The following is a 21,439-nucleotide window of genomic DNA, read 5'->3' on the forward strand; positions in this document are numbered from 1 at the left end:
ATGCACATATAATTCGATAAAGCTCTGCATTAGTTTACAAATGTCATCTTGTAATTCAATGGTGTCACATGTTGGCATCTTACACAATTTATTTGCCTACATAAAATCTCAGTGGTTTATACTATCACAGCAAGCTGCTCTTTAAGGATATCACTGAAAAGCAAACATTTTAGAATTAATTGATATGGTACCTGCAACGTCTAGGTCAACTTTATAGTTTACAAGGTGGGTGTGAATATTTCCAAGCACATGATCAGCAACCCGTGAACCATAATGAAGTCCTTCTGGAGTAAAAAATGTGGCATGAATGTAACCAGTGGCTTGGACCTTTACCTCCATTACACCATTCTGGTAAAAGATGAAGTCCCAGATGTAGTCATAGTTGTAAACAGTGGAAGTGGTCCGAACAATCAGCACATGGCTTTCCAGGGCACCAAAAAAGTTATAGCCACCATGAAAATTGCTGTTGAAATGTCTTCTGAGAGGCATGCCCATTGACTGCTCAAAAATGCAAAGTGAATTTTTGTATCGGATAGGTTTGTCAGTATCAAAGTAGTGATATGTGTCAAGAAAAGTGGCAGTTTCAGGGCAATCATATCCCTTTGCTAATTCATAAGTGACTGCACCCATCATCCAACCAGCATCAATATATTTTGTTTGCATTGCAGCTGGAGTGTGACCTGCATAAAATGCAATTGCTTCCTGTATTGACACCTCATAGGCAATTCGTTCACCATTAAAGCAAATATCAAAGAGTTGAAGTCCTGCAGTTGTTCGTACACGGAATGCAAAACTCCAGCCAGTATACTCCACTTTGTTTCCATGCAGCAAATATCGCTTACCTTGAGTTTCACAAAGTTTAGGTCCATGAATATTTGTTGGTGTTTTAAATTGTCCACGTGGTTTGTATGTTGAGTAAATGTATTCTTCACTGTTAACACTTAGTTTGAGTTTATGAATGACATTTCTGTCATATTTGTCCACAAGTTCATCTATGCTATCAAAATACTGTCCATTATACCAGACTTTTTCTACTGTCCAGTCACGTGGGTCAGTGGCTTGGTGGTTGATGAGAATTTCAAATCCAACTGGGTGAATAAAGTATCCTTCCACAAATCGTTGTAGCATTAACCATGTTCGTCGTTCACCAGATTTAAGGCCTCGAGGGGCAATATCTGAAAATGTCAAGCAATGATCAGTGCAGTTATGATACCAAAAACCATAACTCTCCTTCATTAAATGATACGTTTTCTCTGTTACATTTTTCAGAAAATTGTCAATGTTGTCAATTTCCTCATAGGTCATTGGTCTGGATTCATACCTGATTGGATGGCGACCTTTGAAATACCGTGGGCGGTAATAATATGGATAAGGAAGAGGACCTACTACATATTCAGTGACATTGGGTTTACTCTGGTCTCCATAAAAAATCACTACTCTTGCTTCTCGTCTAGGCTGTATACTATTTTTGTCCAAATAGTTCAATACATGTTGCTTTTTTGGGAGCTGTAAGTCAATAAGAAAAATTTGGTTTTTGTAAAGAAGATTGGATTGAGTGGGTGAAAGTTGCAAGGGTTTCTGGGCCATCAAAAAATCTCGAACTGTATTCATTTCACTTGGAGACAGGCTTGAAAATACTGATGCTTTCTGGTTGCCATCTATAGATGAAGCAGAATTCTCTGCAAAGGTGCAGAAGGCAAGAAAACATATAAAGGGTTTTATCAGCATTTCCCTTTCTTCTTTTAAGAGTAGCTTGCACTAAAAAGAAAAAAAGAAACCTCATTATTTTTTATTTTTATTATATTAACATGTTAAATAAAAGGGAAATGTATTTATTAAAACAATAATGATCACAGCTCAAGTTAAATACATGAAGTAGTTTGTTATAAACTTGCACATATTAGCAATAGATGTACATGAATACAAACTGGGTAATGTAATTACAGCTATTAAAGTTGCAAAAATATCTTTGAAAACAATATGAAAAAATCTGTGTTGCATTTTTTCACTTAGCTGCTGAGAGTAAACACCATAAAAGCTCATCTTTGTTATTTTTTTTAAATATTTGCACCAGTGGTTTTATTAAAACATCCTTAAGAATTACCAGCTCAGATTTTAGCTTTTAAACACAAATGTGTACCTTTGCCTACGACATAAGTTCATTATGGAAATGAAATTAGAATTATTCTTGTAAGGATTTTGTTTAAGAAAACAGCTTTAACAAAATATCTGTTAACAGCAAAACCACTGACAAAAGAGGTCAAAGTAGCTTTCTAGGTTTTCTACATTATGCTGTGTCATCTGTGCTGAAGTAACCCTGAGGGGCATATACTGAGAATTCTGTTGATGAACAGAATTAATGGAAAAATTACCCCCAGTAAAATGCAGAATGAGAGATGCCCACTGGCATGGGTGGGGGTGGAGGATCAGTTTGTATCACTGGCACTATGTTGTCAAATGTAAGATTGCGTTATCAGTGTGTTGTCAGAGGTGAGTATATAGAAGTCAAGGTAAGCATCCAATGGAATGTTGGCCACATTTAAGTGGAACTGGCATGTGACCACATAAAATGACTGCACCTAGGATGAAACTGATGGCACATATCTCAGTCTCATAGGCTTAGTGAATGTGGGACTGCCTCATATTTTAAAACAGTAAGTCATGTAACATCAGGAAGCACTGGGAAACAGGTAAATGCAAAAGCTAGAAGATGGCGTCCCCACCTGATGATTGTCCCACATGCAAGACTGATGATACAGACGTGCTGTCACTGGGAAGAGGTTTTTACCCCCTGCCATGGTATTCTAGGTAGGATACAAAATGAAATAAATGATATCCATTGGAAGTTCCTGGAACTTAGGAATAGCAATAGGAGTGGTACTTAAATGAAGCACTGGAGGAAAGTTTCCATGATTAGAGAAGATGGAATCTCGCTGACATTGTGATGATTTATTACAGTGGCTCTAACAACATTAATTTCTAAAAAATGCTTTTACTGCTGCAGTTTGCTTTTTTCTGTAAACCAGCATTAGATCTTTACTGTGAATGCAGGGCAAACCGAAGTATGAATAGAACATTGTTGGCGATCAGGAAAAGGTAATAATAATCCTAGAAAGGCTGTGTTGGATATTGTAATTAAAAGATAGATATAGTACACAAAAGACCATGAAAGAGATGCATAATAGGTTTGTGCTTCGTGCAAAGGGAAACTGACTGGAAAGAAATCCAGAGATATTGAGTCACTGGTCATTACAATGCCTAGTATGCCAGCCAATGACTACCACAATGTAGGTCTCTTTTAAAAAGAAGTGTCTCATCTGACCCTGCTTCAATGTAACTGAAAACTGTGCATTTCAATAAACAGGCAGGAGGCATAGCATAGTGACCATTGATTACCAGTGGCACAGCTGGATTCTGCAGTGTTAAATATAATTAGGTAATGCACTGGAAGGGTCAATAGAGCCAGGTGTACATGTGGGCTTACCATGCTCTGTTATGCTACTGCACAGTGATATGATGGCTGCACTCATGTCATCAATACTGCAGTCCCATGCAAACAGTATTGTAGGCATTATGCATGGATACAGAAATAGTGTATAGTGCAGCACCTAAATATTACCCAGCACCATGTAACATGAATGATGTATGCTGTAGCAGCTAAATACTACCCAGCACCATGTTACATAAATTATGTATGCTGTAGAACCTAAATACTACCCAGTACCATGTTACATAAATGATGTATACTGTAGCACCTAAATACTACCCAGCACCATGTTACATGAATGATGTATGCTGTAGCAGCTAAATACTACCCAGCACCATGTTACATAAATGATGTGTGCTGTAGCAGCTAAATACTACCCAGCACCATGTAACATAAATGATGTGTGCTGTAGCACCTAAATACTACCCAGCACCATGTTACATGAATGATGTGTGCTGTAGCACCTAAATACTACCCAGCACCATGTTACATAAATGATGTATGCTGTAGCAGCTAAACACTGCCCAGCACCATGTTACATAAATGATGTATGCTGTAGCAGCTAAATACTACCCAGCACCATGTTACATGAATGATGTATGCTGTAGAACCTAAATACTACCTAGCACCATGTTACATAAATGATGTATGCTGTAGCACCTAAATACTAATCAGCACCATGTTACATAAATGATGTATGCTGTAGCACCTAAATACTACCCAGCACCATGTTACATGAATGATGTGTGCTGTAGCAGCTAAATACTACCCAGCACAATGTTACATAAATGATGTATGCTGTAGAACCTAAATACTACCCAGCACCATGTTACATGAATGATGTGTGCTGTAGTAGCTAAATACTACCCAGCACCATGTTACATGAATGATGTGTGCTGTAGCACCTAAATACTACCCAGCACCATGTTACATGAATGATGTATGCTGTAGAACCTAAATACTACCTAGCACCATGTTACATGAATGATGTATGCTGTAGCAGCTAAATACTACCCAGCACCATGTTACATAAATGATGTGTGCTGTAGAACCTAAATACTACCCAGCACCATGTTACATGAATGATGTGTGCTGTAGTAGCTAAATACTACCCAGCACCATGTTACATGAATGATGTGTGCTGTAGCAGCTAAATACTACCCAGCACCATGTTACATGAATGATGTGTGCTGTAGCAGCTAAATACTACCCAGCACCATGTTACATAAATGATGTGTGCTGTAGAACCTAAATACTACCCAGCACCATGTTACATAAATGATGTATGCTGTAGAACCTAAATACTACCCAGCACCATGTTACATGAATGATGTGTGCTGTAGCAGCTAAATACTACCCAGCACAATGTTACATGAATGATGTGTGCTGTAGCAGCTAAATACTACCCAGCACAATGTTACATGAATGATGTGTGCTGTAGAACCTAAATACTACCCAGCACCATGTTACATAAATGATGTGTGCTGTAGCAGCTAAATACTACCCAGCACAATGTTACATGAATGATGTGTGCTGTAGCAGCTAAATACTACCCAGCACAATGTTACATGAATGATGTGTGCTGTAGAACCTAAATACTGCCCAGCACTATGTTACATAAATGATGTGTGCTGTAGTAGCTAAATACTACCCAGCACCATGTTACATAAATGATGTGTGCTGTAGCATCTAAATACTACCCAGCACCATGTTACATGAATGATGTGTGCTGTAGTAGCTAAATACTACCCAGCACCATGTTACATGAATGATGTGTGCTGTAGCACCTAAATACTACCCAGCACCATGTTACATAAATGATGTGTGCTGTAGTAGCTAAATACTACCCAGCACCATGTTACATGAATGATGTGTGCTGTAGCACCTAAATACTACCCAGCACCATGTTACATGAATGACGTGTGCTGTAGTAGCTAAATACTACCCAGCACCATGTTACATGAATGATGTATGCTGTAGCAGCTAAATACTACCCAGCACCATGTTACATGAATGATGTGTGCTGTAGCACCTAAATACTACCCAGCACCATGTTACATAAATGATGTGTGCTGTAGTAGCTAAATACTACCCAGCACCATGTTACATGAATGATGTGTGCTGTAGTAGCTAAATACTACCCAGCACCATGTTACATGAATGATGTGTGCTGTAGCAGCTAAATACTACCCAGCACCATGTTACATGAATGATGTATGCTGTAGCAGCTAAATACTACCCAGCACCATGTTACATAAATGATGTGTGCTGTAGTAGCTAAATACTACCCAGCACCATGTTACATGAATGATGTGTGCTGTAGCAGCTAAATACTACCCAGCACCATGTTACATGAATGATGTATGCTGTAGCAGCTAAATACTACCCAGCACCATGTTACATGAATGATGTGTGCTGTAGCAGCTAAATACTACCCAGCACCATGTTACATAAATGATGTGTGCTGTAGCAGCTAAATACTACCCAGCACCATGTTACATGAATGATGTGTGCTGTAGCAGCTAAATACTACCCAGCTCCATGTTACATGAATGATGTGTGCTGTAGCAGCTGAATACTACCCAGCACCATGTTACATAAATGATGTGTGCTGTAGCAGCTAAATACTACCCAGCACCATGTTACATGAATGATGTATGCTGTAGCACCTAAATACTACCCAGCACCATGTTACATGAATGATGTGTGCTGTAGCACCTAAATACTACCCAGCACCATGTTACATAAATGATGTGTGCTGTAGCAGCTGAATACTACCCAGCACCATGTTACATAAATGATGTGTGCTGTAGCAGCTAAATACTACCCAGCACCATGTAACATAAATGATGTGTGCTGTAGCACCTAAATACTACCCAGCACCATGTTACATAAATGATGTGTGCTGTAGCAGCTAAATACTACCCAGCACCATGTAACATAAATGATGTGTGCTGTAGCACCTAAATACTACCCAGCACCATGTTACATGAATGATGTGTGCTGTAGCACCTAAATACTACCCAGCACCATGTTACATAAATGATGTATGCTGTAGTAGCTAAATACTACCCAGCACCATGTTACATAAATGATGTGTGCTGTAGCACCTAAATACTACCCAGCACCATGTTACATAAATGATGTGTGCTGTAGCACCTAAATACTACCCAGCACCATGTTACATGAATGATGTGTGCTGTAGTAGCTAAATACTACCCAGCACCATGTTACATAAATGATGTGTGCTGTAGCACCTAAATACTACCCAGCACCATGTTACATGAACAATGAGTGCTGTAGCACCTAAATACTACCCAGCACCATGTTACATGAATGATGTGTGCTGTAGCAGCTAAATACTACCCAGCACCATGTTACATAAATGATGTATGCTGTAGCACCTAAATACTACCCAGTACCATGTTACATAAATGGTGTATGCTGTAGCACCTAAATACTACCCAGCACCATGTTACATGAATGACGTGTGCTGTAGTAGCTAAATACTACCCAGCACCATGTTACATAAATGATGTATACTGCAGCAGCTAAATACTGCCCTAGCAACATGTTAATAAGCTGTAAAAAGCATGATGTTTCTAGAATCAGTGGGTTTTGTTTTGCACAACTGACTGAGTCAGTTTAGAGAGGGCATGAGCAGTCTTTTCCATTTAATAACTAATATGCTGTACAAGACAGATTGTGGGAAAGAGATTGCTTAAATTATTCATCACATAAAGAGATCAAAAGTGAGGTCTCCCTTCCAGAAAGCTGCCAGCATCCACTAGGAAGGCTTGGTACAGGATGGTCTACATTAGTAAAATCAGTCACCATCAATGATCAGACCATTTTAACACTGACCTTCTAGGATGTAGACTAAAGGAAGATTAGAATAATAACGACAGGAGGCAGTGTATCCCACTGATAGAAATTATGTGAACTAGGAGGATGTATGAAATTTTAGAATTAAAAAAAGAAAAGGAATGATTAAATGAGATGGTGGCTCTGACAATAACAGAAATAGGTGGAGACTTCTGACAGGTGGCCATAATATGCAATGCACAAGGTAATAAAAAATTAATTAAAACATGGAGGTCACAACTTTATAAAATGTAAGCTAGAACATAATAATTTAAGTGGTCCAGAAGGATTAAGAAGATTTCTTGACGTGAGAGCAAAGAATTGACTTCAGTGTGTTGGTTCTGGTCTACTTTTCACTAATGAAGAAGGAATTATAGGAGCAGTGCTCTGGAAATTAGTGTGTAGACAGAATCATGTCCCACTGGGTGCATTGATCACTGACTAAAGGCTACAGGGGACTACAACAACAAAAGTCTGTGACTTTGGGAAATGGAACATGAAGTTTGACTTGTTATACACAAAAGTGAGCTTCAGTGTGGAAGTCAAGTGATGTACAGGGATAAAAGTCTGACTATGGCCTAGGTGACCCAAGTTTGAATACCATCTCTGGAGCTTGATATTACAGACAGGAAGGATAAGCTTACCCATCCTGAAAGGAGAATGGAGGCGTGCATACTTGGGGCACACTCAAGACTGTTAGAGTTCCATGGTAGAAACCAGAAAACAATCACATGGTGCTGCGTGAAGAACGCTGGGTAATCCTGCTGATGTCAGCCCCTTGCATATCCCACTCATGAGGGTTATTGTGGGTGTGCAGGGGGATTGTGAGTAAATAGGCAATAAACAATCTCACAGCAGCAGTTTGACATTCCTCTGCCATACCTTGATCTCCTCTTCAGCCCCTAACTGGTCACGCACGCTGCTGTACATATTTTTATAGAATGTAGCTTTTCAGATATAAATGAAATCTTTTACAGGCTAACAAGAACTTGAGCCTGAGAAAGGATGAATTATCTAGTAAGATGTTGTTAAGTTAAGAACGAAATGTTATGTTTCTTTTATTTTAAGGCTATCAATTAGACCTTTGATTGAGGAAGCTTTTCCATAGGCTGTTGATTATTTTAAAAGGATTAACATTTTGTGGGTTAATTGAGATCTGAAGAAGCGTGCGCATCCAGCACGTGAAAGCGCTTATCTTGTTTTATCTAATAAAAGAACTTGAACTTCTCGTGGTGTGTCCAGAGGTTTATACTTCATATTTCCTTATTTACGTTTTGCCGAAGGACACTTTGGAGATCGGGAACATTATTTCTTTTCATTTGTGACTTGTTTGCTGTTGTGTTTCCGACCTCACATTATGGAGAAGGATGACATCGAACTTGGATATAATCCCACTAGGAGTATGGAGCCACCAAGACTGGAAGCTCTTCTACCAACAAGTAATAATCCACTTTTGAATATGGAGTTCCAAGATATGGTGAGCATACAATCCAGCAGTAGTACGAACAACATAAATATAGCCGAATTTCAAGAAGCAGCAAAAGAGTTGGAGAATAATTTGTATAGATTACAGAGACTGTCATGGCAAAAGAAGCACTTGCAGGCATGCACACACTTTAAGGTGATCCCGAGGGGAATGAGAGTGTTGTGCATGCCGACATATGGCCAAACTCACCCTGAATTACTGAAGAGATGGCAAGACCTAAATCTCGAAGTAAGTTTTAAGTATATTAACTTACTTATAGACTATTTTGATCCCATAATATCAGATTTAGAGAAAAGAACTGATGAACTCTATATCAACCTCACTGAACATTTCAAGTCCGATTTTTGTACAAACAAATTAAATCAGATTTTGTCACAGATCAACACCTACAGTGACAAACTAAAGGCCATTAAACAACGTAAATTGAACCGAGACGCGGAAGATTTCCGAAAGGGGAACATATTTGTTTGGCCTCGTACACGGGACACCAACATTGTCAGATCGCAATCTGATAACAGAAGATGGCCAAACAGAGAGGCGCAGACTGTGAGTGGAAATGTCAGTTTGAATTTGGCGCCATCTCATTTAAATACGCCCAATACGATTCAGGGAAACGTAGTTAATACATTTATATCGTCGGAGAGTCAGGAACTAAATACACCTCCGCCGAACCAACAAGCGTATGCACAAAAAGACGATTCGAATAGAACAGGAGCAGTACGACGGACTAATGTTGTTTATAATAAGATCCCAGAAGGTCCTTTTCCAATCAGGACAGAACATTATGTAAGAGGAAGGTCCACAAGCAGAGGGCCAAGAAAACGAAAAAATTCAACGGACAGGTATGGTCAGCAGAAGAGGCACATGTATTGACTGACTTGGTTTTTAATTATTCTAGTGCCACTCTTTCTTCGTCAGACTTATCCCTACTGAACAAGGGTTTGAGTTATATTCCATCTCAACCCAGCTCATTAACTGATACATTGTTTGATTTAAGGTTGTTTGCAAGGAAGATAGCATTGAAATTGTTTTTTGGTAGTTCTGGATGTGATGATAAAGGGAATAAGAAAGAAAAGACTTTTGCCTTTAAACGCAAAAGCACCTTTTGTCCTCCGCTTCCACATATGGTGGACTGCTATGTTAAATCATGCGAAGTTGACCTTTATGCATTTTATTGTTCTAAACATGTATCCAACAAGTTTTGCAATTTGAACAAAGATGAGTTTCAATCCTTGAACAGGTTGAGCAAAGACAAGAATATCATTATTACAGCAGCTGACAAAGGGGGGGGAGTAGTGGTACTTGACAAAGATGACTATATAACAAATATAGAACAGTCATTGTCTAGTGATAGTTACAGAGAGTTAACATCAGAACAAGTATTATCAATAATAGCCAATATTCACTCAGATATTTATGACATATTGATGTGCCGGCAAGTAAGTCAAGAAACATTCGAATTCCTTAATGTTGAGAATCCCCTCATACCTTCCTTTAGAGGTCTACCGAAGATTCATAAAGATGTCAGACCCATTCCCATGCGCCCTATAGTCGCAGGCAGACAATGGGCCACTTATAACATTTCGATTTTTATTGAAAAAATGCTTAGACCCATGGTAGACCAAATAGACACAATTCTGAAAGATACCCAGCACTTATTAAGTGATATTCAACAATTCAATGAACAGAGGATAAATAAGAATATTGTGTACTTGGTCACTCTAGATGTGCGTAACTTGTTCACGTGTATTCCCAATGATTTTGGGGTACAAGCGATTAGAGAAACCATGGTGGCATTGAGTGGTTTCACAAATGACAGACAAATCCTGATAGGACAACTTTTGGACGTAGTGTTAAACAACAACGTGTTTATTTTTAACCAGAAGTACTACTTACAGACATGGGGTGTGGCCATGGGCACCCCATGTGCTAACTCTTACGCTAATCTTGTCATGTACTACTGGGAAACACAAAACCTGTTCAACAGCAAATGGATGGATAAAATTTGCTTGTATAGGAGGTTTGTAGACGATGTCTTATTGTTGTGGCAGGGTTCGATAGAAGAGCTCAATAGTTTTGTTGATTATTTACAGTCTACAACTGATTTTCTCAAATTTACTTCAGAATTTTCTAACATACAGATAAATTTTCTAGATGTCAATCTTTATTTTGATAGAACAGGGACCATTAAATCCAAACTCCATAGGAAAGAATGCTGGAGGAATAGCATCCTGGAGTTCAGTAGTATGCATCCTAGGCATGTTTATCCTGGCATAGTGAGAGCACAATTCACTAGACTAGCCAGGATTGTTCAGGATTCAGCATGCCTTAAAGAAGAAATTGAGAAAATGGCCAACATTTTCCTTGAAAGAGGTTATGACAAAAACATGATAGAAATAGCTAAGAAAACAAGCCTAGAGGAACTATCAGCATGTAATCCTAGAATAGAACCATATATGTCAGCATCAAATACAGAAAATAATAAGGACAATACTCCCTCAAGCAGGTTTACATATAAAACAACAGAATCTAAATTTAATCACAAAAGATTCAATAGTAACAACATCACCTACATTATGAAATACACTAATGATAACGAGCAGATCAGGAAGATATTATCCAAACACTGGAATATCCTCACGGTAACTGAAGAAATCAGAGGTTTAGTGGGTGAGAGACCTTCTTTTGTCTATCGTACTTGTGACAATCTTAAAGAAATATTCCATAGGAATTATAATAGTGAGGATATATCCACACAATATAGAGTACCTGGCACTTTCCCCTGTACCAAGTGTAATATGTGCAAGTATATTACAGCTACTCAGCATTATGCACATGTTAATGGCATCTTCACATTCACACCTAAAAGCTTCTATGATTGTAATAGCACCAACCTGGTCTATATGGCCAACTGTTTGAAATGTTCAGCGTTTTATATTGGCCTAACTAGTAGAAAATTAAAAGAACGCATCTATAATCATAGCTACGATATACGTAAGAACAAGGAGACTAATGCACTAGCTAGACATATAAGTGAACATCCAACGCATGAATTCAGGTTTAGAGTGCTAGAAACTGTAAAGAGAAGCAGAAGGATGGGAGATAATAATAATCAACTTGCCAAATTGGAACTGAAATGGATTTTTAAAACAGGGGCTCATATGGAACCAGGTATTAACAGTTTTCTGTCACTGAAACCTATTTTGATAGACAGATAACTACATATCTCTCAACATAACCTTTCTTACAGTTATTATACAGTAAGTCGTTCTTGTTTACATCTTATACATAGAGAATAATCGTATAGACTAGTCAAGAATGTAACTAAGTCTTACTGAGATTTTTGATGACATGATAATACTATTCTAGATCTGATCTGATAGGGAGGACGTTTTGTTGATGCCTGTCTCCTATATTTGACATTTTTGAGATTTTTCACATTTCCTACAGCTTCCTAACAATGTTCGATGGTTGTGATTCATAACTATATATTCAACTAAGGTTGGGAAACATTTATGTCAGTTTTATTAATAGTTTTAGATTATTTATGTAACTCGGGCTAACTATGCACTGGTAAAAATTATAGGGGCGTTGTGCTCTGAAATGTTAGGTCCTAAATATGCTGACTTGAACAATGCAAGTACTATAGCCAGCAAGTACTAATTTTATAAAAATTTTTTTAAAAAACGTTTTAAAAAAAAGGTATTGAATGAATTTAACAAATTATCAGCGACTAACTTTGAGTAGCTACAACTGATTATGAAATAGGCCAATAAATATGGCTAGCTCTCTTATAAGGGAGATACATTCAGGTTCCCTTACATCACTGTCATGATGAAACAGTAAGTAAGCTATAGTAATGGGAATAGGCTTAATGCTTCTCAACATAATTCGAGAATAGCTTTATCGGGCATCGTCTCTAAGTTATAACAATAGAGACCTTACTCGGTGATTTTGATTTCACTCAATATGAGTTTTTGTGTTCTCGAAAAAGCCTTAGAAGTCAGTTTCTTCATCATGAACATAAAGTCTCAGACTTTTATGTCCATAGAGTTAGATGACGAAAATGAAATTTATTTAAAGTATTATTAATTCATTTATATTTATTGTTGAATGCATTTGATTTTATGTTTTTTAATGTCTTAATAATGGCTAGTGCTATATTTATAAGAATCAATGCTCACATAAGTCATATCATCATCACATGTTTTGTTTTGAACAGTATATAAGATATGTTCTTAAACAAAATGTTAAGATCAAATTTATGCCTCTTTTAAGGTTTATTAGTAGTTTTTATATGATATAGTAATACAACATCAAAAATTGATGAAGGTTTTCTATATATGACAGATCGTAAAATGTTTTTATTTGCTTTTATTGCCATCAGCATGCGAAGTAACGCACGCTGCTGTACATATTTTTATAGAATGTAGCTTTTCAGATATAAATGAAATCTTTTACAGGCTAACAAGAACTTGAGCCTGAGAAAGGATGAATTATCTAGTAAGATGTTGTTAAGTTAAGAACGAAATGTTATGTTTCTTTTATTTTAAGGCTATCAATTAGACCTTTGATTGAGGAAGCTTTTCCATAGGCTGTTGATTATTTTAAAAGGATTAACATTTTGTGGGTTAATTGAGATCTGAAGAAGCGTGCGCATCCAGCACGTGAAAGCGCTTATCTTGTTTTATCTAATAAAAGAACTTGAACTTCTCGTGGTGTGTCCAGAGGTTTATACTTCATATTTCCTTATTTACGTTTTGCCGAAGGACACTTTGGAGATCGGGAACATTATTTCTTTTCATTTGTGGCACACTCAAGACTGTTAGAGTTCCATGGTAGAAACCAGAAAACAATCACATGGTGCTGCGTGAAGAACGCTGGGTAATCCTGCTGATGTCAGCCCCTTGCATATCCCACTCATGAGGGTTATTGTGGGTGTGCAGGGGGATTGTGAGTAAATAGGCAATAAACAATCTCACAGCAGCAGTTTGACATTCCTCTGCCATACCTTGATCTCCTCTTCAGCCCCTAACTGGTCAGAGCAAGTCTGAGGAAAGCTAAAGTGTTTGTTAGACTCAACAGTCAAGAAAAGACCCAAGGAGCAGCTGAGATTAGCTGTGAAGGACAAAAAAGTTCCAAAAACATTGAAGTATACAAGGTAGTAACACATAAGATTGCCAACTGTACAGAAGTTTTCCGGATTGTCTGGAAATAAAGGCTGTTGTCCAGTTGTCCAGATTTCACAGTGCAAATCCAGAAATTCTTATTCTTTGTAGCAGGTGAAAAAAAATGCAGCCAGTCGACTGGTGCCAAAATATCAGCAAGTTATACACACTGCACAATATAACTAACTTTGAAAAAAGGTACTACATAGGCATTAGTAGGCCTCTCACGTCACCTAACCTTATTGAATGTTGACTTTCAGTTACTAAGCAACTATATGTATAGACATAAATGTAGTGTGTGTGTCTGTCTCACATTGGAGAGAGAACTCTGAACTAATAGTGTTATGTAAGTCACGGAACACCCTGCCTGCTTGCAAGATACAAGTGTGATATCATATGGGTAGAAATAATTGTTTTAATTTACAAATACATGATCCGTGAATAAATGACCTTGGCTGTGAGTTTGTCGGTTTGCAGAGTGGATGTGCACAGACTCCACAGAGGGAATAAGTACAAAAAGCATGGTACTGTTGCAGAGTTGCATGGGTTCTATGAATACTTAAATAACATCCTTGAGTTTTTTAAATTTGAGATGGAATTTGCTGATAACTTTGTAAATTTTCTTGATGTTAGGTTTGAAATGACAGGGTCTGGCCTAGAGACAAGCATATATAAAAAAGATGTACAGGTAAATAAATACCTGCACAAGAGAAGCATGCATGCAAGAAGAACCTTTAAAAGTGTCCTTAAGAGTCAATATCTGCGAGCCAGTAGGCTGAATGCTCAATCAGCAGTCTGTCATGTTCAGATGCTAGAGATGACTAATAACTTTATTGAAAGGGGTTATAGTATGGAAGAAATAGAAACAGCTCGAAGGAATGCCTTAAGAGTAAGGGATTCAAAAGCTACACCCTATTTCTCTACTCAGACTGATACTTCTGAGGGGTTGAGAGTGACTTCATCACAGCCCCTGAGATACCTTATGACCTATAGCAGAGCTAGTAGAACAATAGAGGATGTTATAAATAAGAATTGGGATATCCTGGAAGCTATGTCATGAAGTCATGAAAATTGGCTTCCAAGTAGACCCAGTTTTACCTATAGAAACTGTAATCTAAAGAAATTGTTATGCTATAAGGATTTCTCATTAAATAACAATACAATAACAATATTTAATAAAAAGGGTACCCTTCCCCATTACAATTGTTCTTGCTGTTCAAGTATAAACCAGTACACTGAATTTGTACATCCCGTGAATGGAAAAAAGTTTGTTTTTTGTTGTAGTGCAACATGCAATACACCATTCATTATATATCTTGCTACTTGAAAAAATGCTTGGGTTTTTATGTTGGAAAATTGATCAGAAAACTAAAAGACAGGATCATAGAACACAGGTCTGAGATTAGGAGAGGAATATTAACTAATTCCTTGGCTAAACATGTTAGTGAAACTGATGATTCACATCAATTCAGCTTTAGAGTTATACATGTAATTCATCCAAATATTAGACGTGGAGACCTTGTAAATAATGTGGACATGAAAGAGGATGAGTGGATCATCCACTTAGAAGTGGATAAATATCCTGGTCTCAATAAACAGGTTACTTTGAAACCAGTGTTAAAATCTAAACAACAGAAAGCGAAGAAAAAATGACTACACATATCATGCTGTGCTTTTAAAAGTGTAATCGTTGCTTTGACTGCTGTTTTTCGATAGGTTGCTGTGTCATGCGATATGTTTGAATGAGATAATAATGCTGTTTTAATGGCTGTTTTATGTAAGACACTGAAGAAGGATAGTTTGTATCTGAAAGCTGTGTCATTCTATTACATTTTTATTGATGGTGTGGAGTATCACTTGTCTTTTCGCCTGAAGTATGTATAAAACCACCATACAGCCAACATCCACCATTTTATGCAAAGAAAAAGCGAAGGTCACTGTGTAGAAAACAACACAAGGGAATTAATTATCTTTTAGGCGGGAAGAACAGGAAGTAAGAACATTATGACTGTGTGGTGATGAGACCTGTGGGAACTTGGAAGTCAAGTGGGAGGGTGGCCTAATGGTTAAGGTGTTTGCCTTACAAGCATAAGGTGCACAGTTTGAGTCTCACAAGGGATAATTGGCTAAGCTTAAAATGGCTCGTAAGGGCAGTTAGCTTAGTACTACTCTATGAACCTATAAACCTAAGTCTAATTGTATGGTAAGTACAGTGGATACATTACAGACAGAGAAGAAATAATTTACATTACAGATTTACAGAAGGTATAATAAAAACAATAAATAAAAGTACACAGATGCAGTCAGTGCAGTGCATTAATGGTGATCATTTTCATAGTACATAGTTGCTTCTTCTTCCTTTGAATTAGTACAGTCAGTATCAGTAGTGTATATAGTAAATATGTGACTATTATACAGAGACAGACAGATTCTAATTTCTAACATTTTATAGATTGGTAGCAGTATGGAAGAGTGGAACACTGGAAAGTATAGTGAAGTTGAAAACCAGTGGGAAAAAGGGAGAAGGAGATATGCTAGTCTAGACTTTAGCTGAAATGTAAAAGAAAGCATAAAATTGGTGGTGTGTTTGTAGTTGTAGAGTTTTATGCTGGGAAAGTGCAAGAGCACAGTAAGGAATCCACATTTTGGCATTGTGTTAGTTGGGGTTTGAAGGAGTTTAAATTGTCAGTTTGAAGGAGAGAGTTGGTGTTCTAGTTTTTTTGTTTGAGACATACCTTTTAGTATAGTGAGTTCCCTGCTGTGTTGATTTGGATTACAAATAGCTGTTTCTTTCGTTGTGTTGTGGAGCATAGAATTCTGCTTGTAGAGTAGTGCCCGATAATGCCATTTACAGTCTCAGAAGGCATGGGCAGTTTTCTGGTTTGTTAATGGGATTAGGCATTGTTTGTCGCTAATTTAGCTAGCTCAATCCAGTCTGTTGTAAGACTGCACAATGGTGTAGTTGTCAGTGAGATGACAATAGTACAGAAGGAAGATAAGATTAAATTAGTAATAATTTAAAATACTAAAATATAAATCAAAATAAGATACTAAAAATAAATAAAGTAAGAAAAAAATTGAACGTTTTTTTACAGCAGGAACAAAACAGGGCAAATACAACAAGAGGAAAAGACAGTAGAAATATAAGAATATATAACAAACAGTACTATAAATAAATAAAAAGGCACATGTAAAAAAAATTAGCGTTGTTGCCTCACAGCAAGAGGTTCTCCTGTTCGATTCTCGGCTGGAGTGCCTTCTGTGTAGAGTCTGCATGTCCTCCCTGCAGTCGAGTGGCCTCCGAAAGACATGCGTGAATGGGCGCGCCTTCGCTGAAGGTTGGGCATTGGGCTGGCAACTCGGCACCTTAAAAATTGATTGCCAATCATTAGTGGACCGGAGTTCCACTGTGGCAACCCTAACCGGGAAAAGCTGAAAAGACAAACAAACAAACAACGTAAAAAAATTTACCCACCAGCCATCACCAATGTATGCCATGCACTTAACATTTACAGTATTCAAAGGGCAGATAAAGACATATAAGGTGGTGAGCTATGTAGAAAGTTATGTAAATAACAATGACATATTGCACATAAATAATGTTTTACCCATTTAGTGGGTTAGTCTATGGGTTTGTTGTTCAGCAGTCTGATTTAGCGTGCATGTTGGAAGAAGCTGTTATGGTTATGGCATCTGAATTCCCTGCATCTAATGCTTTTGTATTGCTCCCTTGTTGGCAGGAGTTTGATTTCATGCATCTATTATATATAATTCAAACTGTTCAACCATGCAGAGAGACTGTATATAATTGCATTCTGAATTAATAAGTGATTATTTTAATTTTGAATAGCTGTCTAAAAATTGGTAATGACATTCCACCTTGCATCTCGTATACCTGTACTTTAAAGAAACATTGTTCATTTATAAATACAGGGATAGGAAAAATGCATATCTGTGGGTTACAGAAAGTGTCCCCAGTGAGGATTTGGGGGGCAGTCCTGAAAGGTTCAGAACAACAGAATGGAATCAATGGCAATTTTATAAAGCCTCACTACTTCCAATGTCTTCCCTGTAAGTATATTAGCAAGATTGTAATCTTCCATATATGTGGATTTTGAAGCAGAGTGTGTGTCTGCATGCACAGTTGCACACACACACACACACACACACACACACACACACACACACACACACACACACACACACACACACACACGCACACACGCACACGCGCACACGCGCGCGCACACGCACACACACACACACACACATATACACACACACACACACACACACACACGCACATATTTATATGCGCAATGCATATGTGTTTCAAAATCTAATGGAAGGAATAAAGATATAATGATATGCAATGTTACACACACGCACATATTTATATGCGCAATGCATATGTGTTTCAAAATCTAATGGAAGGAATAAAGATATAATGATATGCAATGTTACTCAGAAGTTAGGTAGCATTTGTCATGTGCTAACAAACTATCACAGGAATGCTTAATGAAAAACCCTAACTATTGGCTTCATGGTATTGGTAGGAATATTCACAAGCATACAAGACAACAATGTGGGTGCTGTACAAATGAGCTAAAGGCTCTCAAGAAGTGTTCGTCAGTTAGCGGGTACAACTGATTAAATTATATGAAATCTGACCAACACACAAGTGCAGAGAGAGCTGAGCTGTCCTGTCGGTACTTAGTTTTATGATCCCAACCCCATGTCTGCCAGTGCCTTCTGTTTTGAATTTAATTTCTGTATCATCATTAGCTGAAGTTCTTGTTCAGAGTCTGCTTGTAATGTCACATCATCTGTGTTACTGCATACAACAACTTTTTTGATCTGTCACCTTCAACTTGTTTGCTAATTATGTAGTCCATCACCAGTATGAGCAGGGTCTATATTAGAACACCAAACAGTTAAAATGTTGGGTGTTCTAATATTGACCCATTTTCAACGAACATTGAAAATATCGAAGAAGCAGAAAACTGAATTCTTTACTAGGGAAATAATTCGGTTGTCTGTTTCTGTTGCTTCGGTATTTTCAGCGCTCTGTTGGAAAATTACGGGTCGGGTTCAGGTAAGTGTGTGATTGAGTGTGGGTTAGGTATGTGTGCGATAGTGTGGACATGAGGGTTAGGGCAGGTTAGGTGAGTTAGGGTTAGGGCGCAGGTGAGGTGAGTGTGCGATAGTGACGGACCTTAGGGTTACGGTTTGGGTTAAGGTAAGTGGATAGTTAGTGGTGTGTGGATAGTTTAGTGTAGGGTTAGGTGTAAGATTTTAGGTGTGTGTGTGTGTGGATTGCTGTGTGTTTGGTGTGCTTGTGTTGTGTGTATGTGTTTTGGAACAGCAAATTTTTTCCCTAGGAAAAAATTCACTGTTCTGAATATTCGATGTTTGGTATTTTCGATTGGTAGGGTTTGATATTAGAACATTCAACATTTTGAATGTTTGGTGTTCTAATATAGACCCTATGAACAGTAGTGGGTTCAGAACTACACCCTAATGCATATCCACACCAACTGGATCTCCCCCTATGAGTCCACATTGCTTGTACTTCAACAGTACTTGTGCTATTAGGCTCTTGTACATAGCCTATATGAATTCTACTCTTTATGGAGCTTTGAACCACCTTAGCACTGTCAACATCAACTTTCTTGAAACCTTGTATGCTTTCTCCAAATCTAAAGATGCCCGTTTGGATTCTTTCCACAGCTCTAACCTTTTCTCCACTATTTGTCTCATTGCAACAGGTTGGTTTATTTGGTTAATGCATCTTCCTGATCTGAATCCAAACTGCTCCTGTCTCCCCCAGCCTTACTTTCTTTGAGTACCATTCTACTTATTTGTTAATGAGGGGCAAGTAAATGATATTGTTTTCCTTTTCTACTAGGAAATTTAATACACAAACAGGTTTCGCTGCATTACATCTTGAAATGGATAATGGATTTCCTGCACCTGTGAAGAAGATGACCTCACTGCCTACATGTGCGACTACTAAGGAAGACACTCAGAGTTCAAATCGTGGTTATACTATGTCGATGAAAACATTGATTTCGCCCGGAGTAAAGTTTGCTGTTGTTCATTTTCTGTCAGAACTGATGGACTTTCAGCCATCTGGAAACATGCAGCTGGTGACAAGTACAAACAAAACTCAGAAAGCCAAAAAGTGTCAAGTACAGTGAAGTATTTCTTTCCCACTCCCAACTGTTTGGACCAAGAACAAGTTACTGCTTCCGAATTAGCAATGACGTTTCACAGAATACAACATCATCATAGCTACTTTTCACAGGCTTGTGGTAATAAACTGTTTTGCCAAATATTTTCTGATTCAAAATTGTGCAAAAAAAATTTCCTGTGGAAAATCCAAAGCAAAGCCATTCACTAAAAACATTTTATCACCTCATTCAGTGGAGCTGGCTTTAAGGGACCTGCAGCAAAATAAGCCATTCTCATTAGCAATCGATGCTTCAGGCAAAGGCAATTTGAAAAAGTATCCGGTGTCAGTCAGGTTCTTTTCTTCTACCAGAGGTATCACTGATCATTTGATTGATTTCTATGTGGACAGTGATGAAACGGCAGATGGAGTAACAACCAAGATTTTAGAAGTGCTAGAAAACAATGTTCTGTAAGTTGAAAACTTAGCTACTGTGCTGATAATGGGTCTCTCAACTATAGCAAGCACCAATCCATTTTTACTGATTTAAAGACCAAACAGTCATGTCTTATCAAAGCAAACTGCAACTGCCATGTTCTGCACAACACTGCCAAACATGCGTGCAAACAGTTGAGCTATGATGTTGAGCAGTTGGTTGTCAAGGTCTACAATGAATTTTCATCAGCTAAATGGCTGGATGAGCTGAAATCTTGCTATGACTTTGCAGAGGAAGACTACATTGCTTTATTGCATCATATTCCTGTAAGATGGTTGTCTCTTGAACCTGCATTTGAAAGGCTGATAAAATGCTGGACAGCTGTAAAGATTTACTTCATCAGTGAAGGAAAACAGAAAACAAATAAATTGATCTGGAATTTTATTTCAGATTAGGAAGATGGGTTGTTGAAGAATGGTGAACTTTCTGTCCCAGAATGCTGCATTAATTTTGTGTACAGCTTCATGAGAGAGTTCACACAGGCCATTAAGCAGCTGGAGTCAAACACAACTTATATCACACAGCTTTTTGCTGTGATGGAGAAAGTACACAATGAGTTGGTGGAGAGAAAAAATGATCATTTTTTTACCTTTGGTGTTAACAATAATTTCAGATTTATGACCAACAGCCAGGTTTCATCATTTAAAAAAGAAGCACTGAAGTTGCACAATCATGCGATAGCTTACCTGGATAAGTGGTTTGACTTTGAAACAAGTCTGCTGAAGAAACTGCATGTTCTAAACCTTGATGAGCCTTGCTGTTTTTC

General features: G+C 37.8%; 1 protein-coding gene across 1 annotated transcript in view; it reads right to left on the minus strand.

Moving 5' to 3' along the window:
* Window positions 1-21,439, minus strand: part of LOC122798890 (amiloride-sensitive amine oxidase [copper-containing]-like) — a 341,036-nt gene that overhangs the window by 154,686 nt on the left and 164,911 nt on the right. The window contains exon 2 of the mRNA XM_044067997.1: window positions 192-1,758. Within this exon, the coding sequence (XP_043923932.1) occupies window positions 192-1,728 (1,537 nt within the window). The 5' untranslated portion in view covers window positions 1,729-1,758. The remainder of the gene's footprint in view (window positions 1-191; window positions 1,759-21,439) is intronic.

The sequence above is a fragment of the Protopterus annectens genome, chromosome 3.part1, assembly GCF_019279795.1.
Source record: "Protopterus annectens isolate FY-2018-M chromosome 3.part1, PAN1.0, whole genome shotgun sequence".
Lineage (NCBI taxonomy): Eukaryota > Metazoa > Chordata > Ceratodontiformes > Protopteridae > Protopterus > Protopterus annectens.